The following is a 17,827-nucleotide window of genomic DNA, read 5'->3' as shown; positions in this document are numbered from 1 at the left end:
GGCTGTGCATTTGTATTTGTTAGATTAGGTTTGCTAGGCTGATTCTCTTGTTGGAAAGATCTGCAGTTTGTTTGGTTGGAAATTGGGTTTTTTCCAATGAAGCACAATGGGACCCACAGTCGCATTGCAACTGTGGGGGCCTCTTTCAGGAAAGAGGCCTGCAAATTGAACGGCCTGGGTGTACGTTTGGCATGATCTTAGCTGCTCACATGGTGTAGGTAGCTGGGGCTTGTTTCTGTTTGTTGCTAGACCAAGGTGGAATGGGATCCTCATCCCTAACATCATATCCTATTGTCATGCCCATCCTGGGATCGTGTTATTTCAAGTTATTTTGATTAAATCTGACTCCATGAGTGGATTCGGCATGGTTGATTTGATAGTTTGCATCATGTTTTTTTTACAAAAAAAAAGGAATTTTAAATTATAAAATTTTGGTGTTTTTACAGCCATTGATTTTTGAATGGTTGAAAAGTCCTCCACATAGGGCAGATTCTGACCATTAAAACACTGATCTTTATCAAAAGGCCCACGTAGAACACATCTACGGGTTCAGATTTGATCAAAACTACTTGCAACAATGAGCTCTCAGGGTGGCTATGACAATAGGGATAATGGTTGGCACAACTTTGAGGAAATTTCAAACAAAGACGCGACACTGGTACAAACTGTCAAAAAGCATGGAGAGGATTAGGGCTTAATGTTGGAAGGTGGCCATGGTGATCTTGGATTGGTGGTTTTGGGTTTTGGCTGTTGACATGGCCACAAACTCAAAAGCCCTAATTTGCATGTCTTTCTTTTTTAGCCCGCTTTGGTTAATTTGCATTAATCTTCATGCATCAGAAAACTCAATATAGATTGTGGACTCAAACACATGCACACACCATCATGTTTTTTTTTGTGATTGGCAAACTAGGGTTGGACAGACCCCTTCCAGTAACATAAAGAGATTCAACAATGAAACTTCAGATTCTCAAAGGAAACCAATCGAGTGGCTTATCCTTCAAACAATGATCACTTTCCAAACACCTAATTTCTCTAGTTGCATCTGAATGTAATTACATTTCTTTGGTATCAACACACTTAACTAGACCAAGGCCCCTGAAAAGCGCCGCACATCATAGTTATTAGTCAATCTGGTTAGGCCAACTTCTTCCCCTTGGAAAAATTTCTTATCTTACCAACCATGTCTATGCTATGTCCCGTACATATGTCCATGTCTATGTTATGGGTGATGACCCTAGTGGATTCAAACCCCAAACTCCGGGTTATGATAGTGCGACCTAACCATCCAACTATCTCATTCAACTCTACTGAAAAATTATTATTGTTTCATTGTAACCGCCATTGCTGATTGAGGAGGTAGTTTATATCATGGTTTAAAAACTCACCAGGTTGACCTGGTGACTCGGTTGACTTGGCCCGGATTGCCCAGTCACCTGCTCAAAAAACAGGTGTGACCCAGCTTTAACAAAACTCAGCAGTCATAGGCGAGTCATGGACAAGTCATGCTTATATATACATATATAATATATTTTATATATAATTACAAATATTATGCATATTATATATATGAAAACATGATTATACTTGTATTAATATAAAATTACATTAAATATTATAAAAATATCATATAATATATATTATATATAATATATTGGTAAGTTACTATAAAATATAGATAATATATACATATATTTATATAAAATAAAAGTTAACATGACCCAGCCGAGTCAAAGAGTTGACCTGACCGAGTCACGAAGGTTTTAAAACATTGGTATATATCATATCCAAGGTAGCATATATTGTCCACTACTTTAGGTTTTCAGTCAAAATCAGAATTGACAATTATCACCACTTACAGGTAAGCTGCCAATTTTTAAGAATTGATGGCTTTCATTTTTTATCAAATATACACTCTCTCTCTCTCTCTCTCTCCAACAAACTCCCAAAGCCAACCTAAATATATTTGTTGTTGTGTGTTTGAATTTATGTCTATCCAACCATGGTTAGATCTACTTTGTTTCAATTTATCATTGATATCTATGTCACAGAGGCACGTTAATTTTGCATGTGTCCCTAGTGACAAGAGTGGGCGCATATGGGCGTGATGATTCATATCATACCGCTGTTATTTTAATTTAAATATCAAAAATAGTTTTTATTGATTAAAGTTTTAAAAAATTTGTGTCCTCGTGTCCCATTTTTGACAAAACAATTTTGAACTTGCATGTCAAACCTGCATCCCATGTCCTGTGTCCTAGGGTCAATATATCTTTGTGATATACATTGATATGTGATTTTTTAACTTAAGATTTGACTAATGAAGGTGGAGACCTTCAAAACCAGCAAGTTCGTCAAGAGAAAAAAAAGAAGACAATAATAAAGGCACCAAATGTATGTTAATTTCAGTTCAGCCAAATCAGGTTTCAAATATTCAAAGAGAAAATTTCACTTTTTCAGTCTTGATCAGTTGGCCGCTTGTGTTACTTTTACCTTCCAAGTTTATTTACCCTTGGGAAGAGGCAAAAGCGACTGTCAGTAGTTTAAATAAAAAAAAAGGTTAAAATTCTCATTTTTAAGAGTCAAGAAGAGTTACATGAATTAACTGAAACTCAGGAGTTCATCTGAACAACTTATTAAAAACCCGAAGTTATCTTGAATATTTGAAACTTGAGGTGGCTAAATGTAAATTTGTCATACCGAAAGTTCTATTCTGTATGAAGATTGATTTTCACATTACATGCTTGACAGCCACCCATCTTGGCGTTTCTCCCTATGGGTGTGCTGCCTATCTCAAGAAATGTTGAGATGCTATGGTCATCAGCAGTGCATGCAGTCTGCATAAAAATTGATCTCACAAAGATTATCCAAAGAAAATCTCTCTCCCTCTCTCTCTCTCTCTCTCTCTCTCTCTCTCTCTCTATATATATATATATATATATATATATATATATATATATATATATATATATATATATATATATATATATATATATATATATATATATATATATATATATATATATATATACTTTAAAACATATCGTGTGACCAGCCCTGCATGGGTTGAGTATTGATTTATAAAAGAATTGCACCTTGGAGCAAAATGGGAATGAGATCGAACCTATTATCATTCAACAAGCAGAGTTTGGTTTCAAGATTTCTTAATTATGGTAATATTGATCAGGCAAGAAAAAGTTGGAAACAAGAGTTTTTACACAAATAATACAGCAGGAACAAATTTGATGTGAACCCAATTGTAAAACTAAAAAAAAGAAAAGATGGACCCAATTCTTGCAAAATATGAATCCAATTTGAATCGAAGTAGGTTATATGTTCCCCCGCGGAACACGCAAGTGCGTGTTCTCGGATCTGAATGAGCACCACGTATGTAATCATGTGGGGCGCATTTCCCTGTGTGTGTTGGCATAACTTAGCATCGGAGTCTGGTGCATTTGCAAAGACTTAAGTCTATACCCTTTCTCACCATTAACATCATAAAATAACGTTTCGAGGAAATAACAAAAATATCCTTCCGACAGAAAGGGTTAAAATCATCATCGTTTTCGTCCTAAGGAGTAAACTCCTCTGCTTTAACAGAAGCTCCTCGCAATATGTCGCCCTAAACGTTTCGGATCACCCTTTGACGATGCACCATCTGCTGTAACAGGAGCTTCGATTGATGATGCACCCTTTGCCATCGTCTGCTGCCGTTAGAGCACCCTTTATCGCTGTCTACTGTCGTCAGAGTACCCTTTGCCATCGTCTATTGTCGTCGGAGCATATTTTGCCGTCGTCGTGTATTATCGTCGGAGCACCCTTTATCGTCATCTGTTCGTGAGAAATGGTTGAACTACCAGAAAAATAAGCATTTTATCTATTGTTCATCATGATACCAGGGTGCAAGCGTCGAACTGAGTAGACAAAGAATAACGATTTACAACAGAAATAATGGTGGCAACGTCAAACTGAATAGAGTAACAGTTTACAATAGAAATCAGATAAGAGTGTAACGATTTACAGTAGAAATCAGATAAGAGAGTGGTGATTTACAGTAGAAATCAAATTAGAGAGTAGCGATTTACAATAGAAATCAAATAAGAAAGTAACGATTTATAATAGAAATCAGATCAGAAAGTAGTGATTTATAATACAATTTAGATCAGAGAGTAGCGATTTATAGTAGAAATCAGATCAGAGAGTATCGATTTACAGTAGAAATCAAATCAGCGAGTAGCGATTTACAGTAGAAATCAGATCAGAGAGTAACGATTTACAGTAAAAATCAAATCGTCATTCGATTTGCAACATCCTTCAGCAAATCGTTGTTCGATTTGTAGTGTCTTTCAGTAAATCGTCATTCGACTTGCTATTTTTTTTAGCAAATCGCTATTTCGATTTATGGTGTCCTTCGACAAATCACCATTGCGATTTGTAGTCCTCTTTGGCAAATTGTCATTCGATTTGTGACATTCTTCAATAAATCGTAATTGCGATTTATAATTTTCTTTAGTAAATCGCAATTGCGATTTATAGTGTCTTCAGTAAATCGCTATTGTGATTTACAATGTCTTCAACAAATCGCTATTACGATTTATGGTGTTATTCAGCAAATTGTTATTCAAATCAGGGCCAACTTGCTGGAGGCATATCTCTCTAATCATCATTGCGTGATTTCCAATTATCTTCAGTAAATCACTATTATGATTTACAGTGTCTTCGATAAATCACTATTGTGATTTACAGTGTCTTCAGTAAATCACTATTGCGATTTACAGTGTCTTCAACAAATCGCTATTACGATTTATGATGTTATTCAGCAAATCGCTATTCAAATCAGGGCCAACTTGCTGGAGGCATATCTCTCTAACCAGAGATTGTATTTCCGATCCGTAAAAAGCGATGTCTTTGTGATTAAATCTAGTTTATTTCTGTGAATTTGCAGCGATTTCTATGGTCATTTCATGTCCCATTTTGATTAAAAACCAGACCCCTATCATTCTACATTATTTATATTGCACATATTTTAGTTCATTTTTTCAGAGTTATATCTCCCCAACGGATGATCATTTTCCAGATCTGTAAAAAAAGTTGTCTTTCTTTATGTGTCTAGTTTATTTTTGCTAATTTTTATAAATTTTATATCTATTTATTTTTTTAATTCTGTTAAAAATCAAAACTAGTTACCGAACTTTAGGTTTTGTAATAGGTTCATTTTCTAAAACAGAACGGTGACTTCTCGAAGTCACCATTTCTAAACCAGAACTGATTTTCCCATTCTGTAACTTGAGAAAGTTTTCTAATCATGTTAAAAAACTTCTCCCACAAATTTGTTATAATTTAAATTTGTATGGTCTCTGAAACATCTAAATTACAGAAGTTTGTTCACTTTTTCTTAAATTCCTGTTTTTGACAAAATGCCTTTGATTTTGATTTTTTCTTCCATGATTTCTCAAAAATCTTCAATCTTAAATGGTTTTAAGATAAGTTTAGAGTCTTCATAATGATCATGAGCATTTTGATACTTCATTTATTTCATTTTGCTTAATTTTCCTTATTTTGGAGCTTGAAAGGTCTATTTTGGATAATTTCCTTCAATTTTCCAATATTGAAGGAAAATCCGACTAAGCCTACATTTATTACTAATATGTTTTCTCAATTTTGCAAGTATTTTATTTTTTTTTGCTATTTTCCTTTTCAGTTGTTGTATTCAATTTGAGGGTTGTAATTAAATAGTCAATGAGAATTTTTACTTTATGCTTAGTTTAGGAATGAATGAGAATTTAGTTTAAGCTTAATTTTATGATTACCTTGTTCTATTTCTTTTTATTTTATTTCAAATACACAATAGAAAAATATTGTATATTCATCAATTAAGATAGAATTGCATCATTATTTTCCATCTTTTTCAAATTATTTCAGGTTATTTTCAAATTTCTAAGTGATTTTCAAAATAAGTTTTCAAAAACAATTTTCATTTTTAAATTCAAAGTTATTGTTTATTTCTAATTATAAATTCAAATTTATCTTTTATTTCATTTATCAATTTCATTTTTATTTTCATTCAATTTGAAGCCCCTATTGAAAAGGCTTCGCCTTTGCACAAAACTGCTTTTTGGTAAGAACTAAGTCACTTGTGCATGACTTGAATATGGCCCAAGGTTCTATCGAACCTTGATGAATGCAAAGTACGCACAATGGTACACATCTATTCCCGAGTTAAAGCGTAGCAATTTTCCCATTAAAGAGGAGAAGTGTTGTTGGAATTCTGAAAAGATGCTCATCGAGCTTAAAAGAAATGCACATTTCTTCAGATAAAGAGAGAGAGTGCTGCAGAAAATTTTAAAGAAGCTCAACCAAGCTCAAAAAGAGCATAGCATGTTACTCTATCATATAAAGGAGGTGCTGCCTATATTTCTTCAAGTACTTTCTACAACGTAGAAATGGTTGACTCACTTCTGTCGTCAAAGGAGGGGAAATGTTGTCAAAATGGCTGCAGAAGAGCTGGCAAAATCAGTTGAATGACACGAGGATGTCATGTTGTTGGAACTCTGCCAGAATGATCTATTTCCATGTTTCGTCGGTAAAAACACTTTACTCATAAGGGCCGCAAAGTCAGAGTAGTTGTTGCGCCTTGACTAGGCCACTGCTCGTAAGGGTCGTAGAGCCAGAGTAGTTGTTATGCCATGAATAGGCCAACTGCTCGTTGCGGTGATTCACGTCAAGCATTCGATCTGTTGAGATTGAGTTATATGCATGCTCATAGATACTATTATACAACTAGACTCGTAAGGGTCGTTGTGCTAGAGTACGTTGTCCACCCAAAGGAAGTAAGGTGTTCATAATGGTCGTAGTGCCTAGAGATCAGTTAAGTATGCATATGAATCAAACTTAAATGTCTCATGAACCTCGTGGATGATGGCTATGTTAGGGGAGATTACTAAATGGGGTCGAGTACATATATATCCTCAGTGTGGGATGCACTGGCTTGTCTAAATGGCAAGAACATATCCGACAAGTAACGGTTAGACCGACGGACCCCTTCAGGACTAACGCTCACCGTGACAGACGGTGATGGTACAACTTGAGTGACATGTATTTGATTTTAAACTTGACAAAGTTCAATGGGACCTCGATCATCCTTTTTAGGGGAAAAAGCAGAAGCGAGAAGAGAAACTCTTTGCAAGGTCTCACTTGACCTTTTAAAAAAGATGTTTTGAAATTACTCACCTCCGTTTTGAAATTTTGCGAGAAAAATAGAGAAACGAGATTCGCTCATCGGTACGAGGCTCAATCGTTCTTGACGCCTTTACTAGGGGTAATTGAACCAATGATCGAATTCATGCCTTTGCTTTGGCTAAATTTATTTAAGTGACTATTCTAAGTCGTAAATGGAGAGACGAGATTTAAAATTGAATGAAATTGAAAATGAAATTGAAAAATGAAATAAAAAGCTAAATTTGAATTTATAATTAGAAATAAAAAATGACTTTGAATTTAGAAATAAAAATTATTTTTAAAAACTTATTTTGAAAATCACTTAAAAATTTAAAAATAACTTAAAATAATTTAAAAAAGATGGAAATTAATGATGCAATTCTATCTTAATTGATGAATGCATTAAAAATTTTTATTTGAAATTGAAATTAAAAGCAAATTTCATTCTTTATTAGAATTAAAAATAAACATTAAATTTTAATATATTCATGACTATGGTCACAAATATATTCTAGTCTAATCTTTATTTGAATTCTAACAAAGAATAAAATAAATTTTTGGGCCTTTATAGGATTTAAAACAAAATTAATTTTCAATATATTCATGACTATGGCCACAAATATATCTCAAATTAATTTATATCTTAAATTCTGATAAAGGAAGAAAATAAAATTTATTTTAGAGAAGTATGATGATTTTAAAAAAGGGACCTGAAGTGAAGGACAAATTTTATCCCATGAAAGATAAAAATTCTAAGTATTGTTCATATTTTGACTATGAACATAACTGTGAATCGTTTACTTAGGGTTATTTACCTCTTATTAAAATGGTGCATGTGTCATTCATGTTTTTCTATTATGTATTTGAAATAAAATAAAAAGAAATAGAATAAGGTAATCATAAAATTAAGCTTAAACTAAATTCTCATTCATTCCTAAACTAAGCATAAAGTAAAAATTCTCATTGACTATTTAATTACAACCCTCAAATTGAATACAATAATTGAAAAAGAAAATAACAAAAAAAATAAAATACCTGCAAAATTGAGCAAACATATTAGTAATAAATATAGGCTTAGTCGGATTTTTCTTTAATATTGGAAAATTGAAGGAAATCATCCAAAATAGACCTTTCAAGCTCCAAAATATGGAAAATTAAGCAAAATAAAATAAATGATGTATCGAAATGCTCATAATCATTATAAAGACTCTGGACTTATCTTAAAACCATTTAAGATTGAAGATTTTTGAGAAATCATGGAAGAAAAAATCAAAATTGAAGGCATTTTGTCAAAAACAGGAATTTGAGAAAAAGTGAACAAACTTCTGTAATTTAGATGTTTCAGAGACTATACAAATTTAAATTATAACAAATTTGTGGGAGAAGTTTTTTAACATGATTATAAAACTTTCTCAAGTTACAGAATGGAAAAATCAGTTATGGTTTAGAAATGGTGACTTCGAGAAATCACCCTTCTGTTTTAGAAAATGAACCTATTACAGAACCTAAAGTTCTGTAACTAGTTTTGATTTTTAACAGAATTAAAATAACAAATAGATTTAAAAATTTATAAAAATTAGCATAAATAAACTAGACACATAAAGGAAGACAATTTTTTTTACATATTTGGAAAATGATCTTTCGTTGGGGAGATATGACTCTCGAAAAATGAACTAAAATCTGTGCAATATAAATAATGTAGAATGATAGGGGTCTAGTTTGTAATCAAAATGGAGCATGAAATGACCATAAAAATTATTGAAAATTAGCAAAAATAAACTAAATTCAATTACAAAGACACTGCTTTTTACAGATCAGAAATATGATCTTCGGTTGTAGAGATATGCCTCTGGCAAGTTGGCTCTTATTTGAATAGCGATTTGCTGAATAATACCATAAATCGCAATAGCGATTTGTTGAAGACATTGTAAATCACAATAATGATTTACTGAAGACACTATGCATCACAATAGCGATTTATCGAAGACACTGTAAATCACAATAGCGATTTACTAAAGATAATTGTAAATCGTATAACGATTTACTAAAGGATACAGTAAATCGCAATTGTGATTTAGTAAAGAAAATTATAAATCGCAATTACGATTTATTGAAGAATGTCGCAAATCGAAGATTTGCCAAAGAGGACTACAAATCGCAATGGTGATTTATCGAAGGACACCATAAATCGAAATAGCAATTTGCTAAAAAAAGTAGCAAGTCAAATGGCATTTTGTTGAAGGACACTACAAATCGAACAGCGATTTGCTGAAGGATGTTGCAAATCGAATGACGATATGATTTCTACTGTAAATCGCTACTCTCTGATCTGATTTTTACTGTAAATCGCTACTCTATGATCTGATTTCTACTGTAAATTGCTACTCTCTGATCTGATTTCTACTGTAAATCGCTACTCTCTGATATAATTTCTACTATAAATTGCTACTCTCTGATCTGAATTGTATTGTAAATCGCTACTCTCTGATTTGATTTCTACTATAAATTGTCAGTCTCTGATTTGATTTCTACTGTAAATCGCTACTCTCTGATTTGATTTCTACTGTAAATCACTCTTTTCAACAGAAAGAGAATTAAAAAAACCATGGCCGCTCAGAGAGAAATCTTATTGCTCTTTTCAACAATTATAAGAGAAAAAAAAGAATTTATACAAGGCAAGGGCGACAACTTTAAAGCTAAACAAGTTGGGTCTGATCCATAAGAAACCGAATCTCAAACATAAGCCCCAACAAATTTCTTTCGGGGGGGGGGGGGGGGCGCTGCCTCCCACGACCCCCTCTAGACCCCCGTCGGCTGACTGCGCAACGGAACCCGTGCTGGGGAGAACCTTCGAATCCCCTTTCTGTAAGGGAAAAAACTATGACTACAACTCATCAGGCAGGAACGAGAAGGCGGTCGTGTGTTGTAATACAAGCTAAAAACAAAGGAGAAACGTGTAAATCTTTTTACGGAGAGTGAGAGGACATTTTCATCAAACACATATCTATCTTATGGGAGGACATTTCCGTCAAAAGCATATCTACCTTTTTTATATGTTATTTTATTATAAAGTCATAGTGGGCAACATTGGCATATGAATTATCGTCGGTCTCAAGATATTCCTCCGTACACACAGGAACACGCGAATTTGTGTTTCGAGGAGAACACACACCACCCTCTCCTACATCATCTGACTCCGAGAAGAACTGCATCCTACAGTGTCAGACTCAGTTTTCAGACCAATGCAACACAGTTCATGTTCACCTTAGTCCTTCCAAGCTTGGCAATTGGTCCGAGACCAACTTGGTGATTTGCTAAGTCACCAATATTTTTTATTTTTTATTTTGGTCACATCGTCGCCGCCCATCCATTCAAGCAATCAACGGTATCAAGAGGGAGTCACTGGCTGATGACATGATGGTTCAGGTCATATGGTATAAAAGCAGTTATTTTCAATCTCCACCACACATCTAAGTTAAGAACCGCACATCCCAACTTGGAAACCATGAAAGTGAGGCCCACACACTTCTCCATCAAGCACCGAGGTGGTATCCCATGTGGTAAGCGGGGTCCTGTGCCAAGCTGAAGGCCCAGGTTAGAATCCGTCGGACACATGAGGCTTAAGAGGCATCTGGTAAGGGTCTGCCTAACACCAGCTTGCCTTTCCAAAAGAGAAGTTTTTAAAAGGCAAGCTGGAGTTAGGCAGACCCATTATTAATCAACCGTACCATTGGGTTTTGAACTTGCAACGTCCCAACAAAAGGTGACGTGCACTAGCTGCTCCTACAATGCAAGTGGAGCCCCCGTTGGTGGGAATTGAATATAACTGATGAGTCGATTATATAGAATATGATCTGATCAAAATCGATTATATACAATATGACCTGAACTGTTCTTGAAAACACGAGTTTGCAAGTTGGTCAGAGTTCATTGGAGAAGTGCATATTTGTGCAGAGATAGCAAACAAAGGGAGAGATGCAAGTCTTCCATAGTCATAAGACTCCCTCCTCCTCCTCCTCTACCCTTCCTCAGAGGATGAAGGCAATTGGTGTACAAGAGCTTGAACCCTCCAAGCGCCAACACCATGCACCTGAACCGCTCAGATCCATGCAACCCCAAGGCCGGCCACTGCGCCCGCAGCATCATCTCCCACACGCTCTCGCTTCTAGCCACCCTGTGCCACACCTTGTTGATGCAACTCACACGTCCTAGAGACTTGGGATCCAGCCTCCTTAGTATCTCTTCCAACATCTCTATGTGCCCCTCACCACTCAGAAGCGATTCATGATCTCTTGTGGTTCTGAGCCTCACCCTCTTCTGGTCATTCATTGCAAAAACTAGTGCTTGCCTAGTTGCCTTCTTGGTGCACAAGGTTGGCTCTTGAGCAAATGGGCAACCACAAAGATGGTACATAAAAAAGAGAGGATGGTTTATAAGGTTGCTTGGTGCAAGTAATGCTGGACTTTGTCCAATAGTGCAAGTGGGACAATCTTTTTTGTGGTACACCGAGTCGTGTGGTTTTTTGTGCCTTTCTCATTGTCGTTTTAAGGGGCAATTTACTATAGGCACCTAATGTATGGTGAATTTACGGTGAGCTACACAATATTTCACATTTTTTCAAGAAAAAACTTGGCCTATGTTACTTTTACTCTAAAAAATTACTCGCCTTCAGTAACAGATACCAAAAATGAGAAGTTATAAAAAGTAAGATTCAATACTTTAAAGAAAGAAAAAGGATAAGAGTAAACCATAGTCACTGAAAGCTTCTTGTTACATGGGAAAACTCACTTCCTTGAAAGCTAAAAACTCTTTGAATTCCTAAAAAGGAAAAGCCTCGAGAAAATTGCTTTCAAAATATGATTTATTTTAGTAAGAAGCTCACTTCCTTCTCGTTTTCTATATCCATTTTTTTTCGCTTAACGTTTCTCTTTTGCTTCTTATCATTTTTCACTTTTTTTCTTTAATTCTTATGTTTTTATATTAAAAAATATAATTTGTTATAACAATCTTTCATATTGGTTTTATATCTATTTATATTCGTATTTAGGTTATCCTTTATTTGCTTCATATTGCTTTGTATGTTTTGTTTTTTTTCATTTTTTCATTCGCTTGCATAATCACTTTACAACTGTATCTCACTTCCCCTTCATACTACTTTAATAGCTTTCACTCACTACATCACTCATATCCATTTAGTTTCTTGATAAAACTATCATTTTAAGTGTAACTAGAATTAGATGAATAAAAATAGTTCCGAGGGTAAAAATAAGTGTTTATCTTAAATATCAATACTTAAGGCAGCTAAACATAAATTTGCCATACATTACTCACCTGTGCGTAAACTACCCGGTTTTAACCACGTCATCTTTTGCTGCTTGTATACGTAAAGCCTTCAAATGGGAACGAGAAGCGATCATTCTTTTTTTTTCAACAGAGAAAGCTTGTGTTATGCAGGACCAGTCATACAACTTCACCATTGGGATTGGAACTTGCAACGTCCCAACACAAGGTGACATGCACTAACTGCGCCTGCCAGACAAGCCGAGCCCCCGTTGGTATAAGAGATCATTAGAAAGATGGTTTGAGTGCCTCTGATCACAAGGTGTTCCTCACAAATGATTAACCAAACGGCCCATATGTTCTTTTTTTCTAATGCCGTATTCCTTTTGATTCAAGTCACAGGTGACACCATTTGGAGAGGGCGTGTCATAGTGTCCATTCATGCAGACACGACTCTGACACGTGTAAACATGTTTTAAATATTTTTAATAATATTTTAATAAAAATATATTTTTGATAGGATCAGAATATCAAAAAATAGTTTTTAATTGATTAACAATTAAGAAACCCATGTCATCTTAGTTTCTGAACTCACGCGTCGGACTAGGTATGGTGTCGTGTCGTGTCATGGTTATCTGACAGAGCAGGGTAAGATAGCCAATTGTACTTTAGCGGGGGAAGATCTGAGTTGTACAACTGGTGGTCCTCTGTCGTTTTTCGCAGACATCTACCTGCCTAAATTTCGGCCTTCTTGTTTTATTGTCATGGTTTTGTCAGTGACAAATCTCGCCAGATTTATGAAATTCTGACGAAAATATCACGAGAAATGATCAGAAAGTTAAAAACGGTATTTTCTCGTGATTTTTTCATAAAAAATATAAATATTGTGCTTTAAACACGATATTTATGTTTTTATTGGCTATTTATCATGAAAAACCCATTAATTTTTATTTTTTAATATTTGTATTTATATTTCCTTGTAAAATTTTATTTTTTTCGTTTTTCTTTATTTCTTATTGCCAAGAATTTGTCAAAAAATGCAATTTTTTAAAAAACCTTTCAATTTCTCACATTTTTTTTGCTGCCCATATTTTTCCGTTTTTAACTTTTGTCACTATCGGTTTTGTTAGGTAAAGCCATCAAATCACTTGTTTGCCCACTTTGTTCATTCCCAACTCGTCAACCATATCTAAATGCAACCCTTTGAAGCGTAATTAGATGGATAACAATATGACATAATATTTCAAAGGCCTATATAATACTGAAAGGTTTAATGATATATACTTTCAAAATATCACTTATTTTGAAAATATCATGATTTTGTTTTTTTGAAAGACAAGCTGGGGCTAGGCGGACCCCTACCAGAACAACCGCAGCCTCATGTGGCAGAGGGATTCGATCCTGGGCCTTCAGCTTGACACAGGACCCCGCTTACCTAGGTGATGAAAATATCATGATATTAACACGATGAAACATTTAATATAACGCTCTTTCATATTATTTGAATACATGTTTATAACTTTTTATATACTCCAATATTTACCGATCAGAGAAATATATGTCGATATTTTTCCGAGAAGAACCAGATTTCTCAAAAACTATGGCCTTATATTTCTCTCTCTGGAATTGCATCTTTTTTATCGCCCACAACTCACATAAGCACTGACGTATATCCCGTTGCCAACTCAAGCCAGACACGCCACATGATACCCATGACTTTCTTGAGCTTTTATAATTGAGTCATGACTTGGTAGTCTCTACTTATTGTAGGAAGGGATGGCAGTAGATCGGGGGAAACCGGGGCCCATCCTGTTTGGACCGAAGATGGAGGACATGAAATGGGGATGGAGGTTAAAATCAAAACCTGCGCGGGGATGGACTTACACTTTTCCCTGCCCCGCTCTGTCCTCATCTCCAATCCCTGCCTTGTCCCACCCCACCCCATCCCGTCCCGTCCCCCGATCTTTCTTTAGGGATGGCAGTGGATCGAGGGAAAATGAAACTCTACCCTGCCTCGCCCCGTTTGGACCCGGGATGGAGGGTACATGAAATGGGAATGGAAGTTAAAATCAAAACCCGTGTAGGGATGGAGGGCAGGATTTTGAGATGAGGCAAAAGTGGAGACCTTGTCCCACGCCCTGGTCTGCTGCCATCCCTAATTGTAGGGATTGAGACTTCACAGTTCACACACCCATAATTGAAATATATATGTTGTGGACTAGTAAAATATTGTGTGTGTCCACAAGGACTCCACTCATTTGGTAGTGGCGACTTGTGAATGTTACCAAGTTGACAAAACGTCACAAGTTCGAAACCCACATGTGGAATCTCCTGCCCCAAGGCCAAAGCTTGGTGTACTCACCAATGAGCAGAGGAGGCCTCAAGGTTTTACCAACCAGAGACCAGCCAATGTGCTGTCCATTATTTGGGGGGTGGGTGGTTTCCTTTGGAATATCAAAAAAACAAAAAGTGTGTATTCTCATTGACACATGCAAGGAAAACCTGCATGATTATTTAATCAAACAAAAAATGTGATATATATATATATATATATATAATCATTCAAATTTTAAAATAAAATGCTAAGTTTGCTTAAGATGGCCAAGGTAATAAGTGCATATTAGATAGAGAGAGAACACAGCACGAATCCTACATCAAAACTATCTTTCCATCCGTCAAGACTTTACCATATTTGACTATTGTATGTGAATCGTAAGGAAATACAAAACATTGTCATGCATGATCCTAAAGTCAAAAAGTATTAAACTTTTCCAACAATTCTTAAACACCCAACTACTTAAAAAAAAAAAAAACTACCCTCAAGAGTTATCTTAATGCAAATTTGGGTTTAATAAACTTCATCCACTAAGTTAATTCAAGCAATATGAAATGCTTATGTCAACAAATTCCTGATCTTCAGTGATCATTGAGTCTACATTCATAACAAAAGATGTGTTCCTTATCTGTCTTATGCTCTTGGTTAAGTCTGATCTTTAATTATTACTAATTTTGGCAACTTCTATTTCAAGCCTTTTAATTTTTAATGAGAAAATAACACTAAAACACGCATGTGACATGGCATATGATCAAATATCAACAACCGATAACCACACTTTTATGGTACGTTCTCAAGCACTTTGAAATAGGGGTGTCAACGGGTCATGTTTGGTTCTGACCCAGGTGAAATCAGACTTGTACCAGATTTTTGGGTATGATATCGGGTATGGACCTGGGTCTAATCGGGTCCACTATAAGAAAAACCATACCCGAACCTGATAAGAACTGCATGAACCAGACCCGGACCGTACCTGGTAAAATAATAGTTTTTATCATTTTTACATTGAAAATTTATGAGTCTTAATCTGAGCTCGGGTCAGGCTTGAGTCTGGTATAAAATTTCACAAACTATACCTCGGTCAATCTATTAATCGAACCTTAGGTCTGAGCCCGGGTCTTAATCAGGGTTTCTTATTTGTCACCATACCCGAATCTTGTAGGATTTGTTCCGGGTAAACCAGGCCCATTGTCACCCCTACTCTGAAAGGAGAAAATATTTGCTACCTTCTAGTCGAAACTCTTAAGAGGAGATTGTTTTCATCAAATATGATCTTATGGATCTCTTTGACATGGTCAACATAGTACGTGTTATCCCTTAAATATTTTGTACCTAAAAATGTGACTATTTTGAGGGTTAAGAATTTGGTACATTATAAGCCATTGATTTTTTGATGTCATAAAATTCAACGTACAAAGCTAAAAAAATAATTCAATAATGGTTATACTAAACCATATATGTGGATCACATTTAAGGTCATATATGCTAAAAGAAAATTTTCACCACCCACGGGTAGAAAAAAAATTATCACTTTGAAAGAAAATATTCAAAACCTGAAGAGAATCTTTTTTTTTTTTTAAAAGACAAACTGGGGTTAGGCAGACCTCCACTGATTATTATTCAGTGTACCACTGGGGTTTGAACGTGCAACGTCCCGCCACAAGGAAACGTGCATTGACAACTCCTACCAACCATGCAGAGCCCCGTTGGTAACCATTTATAGAAAATGAGTCACAGTTGATCTAGTTATTTTTTTTAATTTATTGGGCGCAAAAAAAAAAAACACAAATAAGGCTGTCAAAAACAAACAAACAATGGGACACCAATGGAGGCTCGGCTTGTCTGGCAGGAGCAGCTAGTGCATGTCATCTCATCTTGTGTTGGGACGTTACAAGTTCAAAACCCAATGTTGTAGTTATATAACTTGTAGGGGTCTGCTTAACTCCAGCTTGCCTTTTCAAAAAACCTCTTAGAATTAACATGTTATAATAATTAGTATATAATCTTTGAGCGGGGGTGCAGCTGGTTTGGTAGGAGCTGTTGGTTCATATCACCATGTGTTGGGACGTTACAAGTTCAAAACCCAATGGTATATTGTGTAACTGCTGAGGGTCTGCCTAACCCAGCTAGACTATAAAAAAAAGCATAGTATATAATCTTAGAACTTCACTAGCGACTCATGAAATTGTCACCAAGTTGACATAACATCCCGTTTTCAAAACTCAAAAGTATGCATCCTTTGCTGCAAGGCTTAAGCTGGATGTACTTGTTAACAAGCAAGGAAGACCATATTATTATCATGCATCTTCAAAGTTTAATGTAATCTCCCAACAATTAAATACAACATTTTTGAGAGATATCGCTTACAATGAAAACATCACGATTAACCCAATCTTTGGTCTTAAATCAATTACATTTGACAACAAGTAATGCAATATTTTTTTAGTTTTTTGATAAATTGGCGTCCTTCTAATATTTTTGCATAGCTTGTTACTATTATTTTTTTAAAATATTTGTAGTAATTTCACACTCAAACGCCTCAAAAAGTTTGCTTAAGAATGAATCTCCAAGTAATCTGCCTGAGGTGTTCAAGGAGAAGAACCTCCAAAAGTGTTTAGTATACAAGTGTAATCTCTATTTTGTTGGCCTTAATCGCCATCTCATCCCAAGTGAAATCTTATCACTTGGAATATTCGATATAATTCTTTTTATTTTAACAGTGTATATATGTTGTGTTAAATATTTATAAAATGAAAATATTTGCCTTTCTTCTAAAAAAAAAAATATAGCGTTTTAAAAAAAGAGTGCCACGTTTATATCATAGAAAATATCTGTAAAAGCTGGCGTTTAATAAGGAGGGAGGAGCCGCCTATGACGCAGCGGCGACGTGTTCCTCCTCCCTCCCTCACAATCTCTGAAGCTTTCTCGCAAAAATATCGTCCATAGACTTACTACCACAGCTAGCTAAAATAAGAATCGAACCAATGGAGCATT

General features: G+C 35.3%; 1 protein-coding gene across 1 annotated transcript; it reads right to left on the bottom strand.

Moving 5' to 3' along the window:
• Positions 1-11,145: 11,145 nt before the first annotated feature.
• LOC149848161 (F-box protein GID2-like) lies at positions 11,146-11,469 on the bottom strand. The gene has a single exon (XM_090003500.1). The coding sequence runs from the start codon at positions 11,467-11,469 to the stop codon at positions 11,146-11,148; it is 324 nt and encodes a 107-aa protein (XP_089859626.1).
• Between the last annotated feature and the right edge of the window lie 6,358 nt (positions 11,470-17,827).

The sequence above is a fragment of the Nuphar pumila genome, chromosome 1 (genome assembly GCF_984573655.1).
Source record: "Nuphar pumila chromosome 1, dmNupPumi1.hap1.1, whole genome shotgun sequence".
NCBI lineage: Eukaryota > Viridiplantae > Streptophyta > Magnoliopsida > Nymphaeales > Nymphaeaceae > Nuphar > Nuphar pumila.
This window is presented reverse-complemented; position numbering and strand designations above follow the sequence as displayed.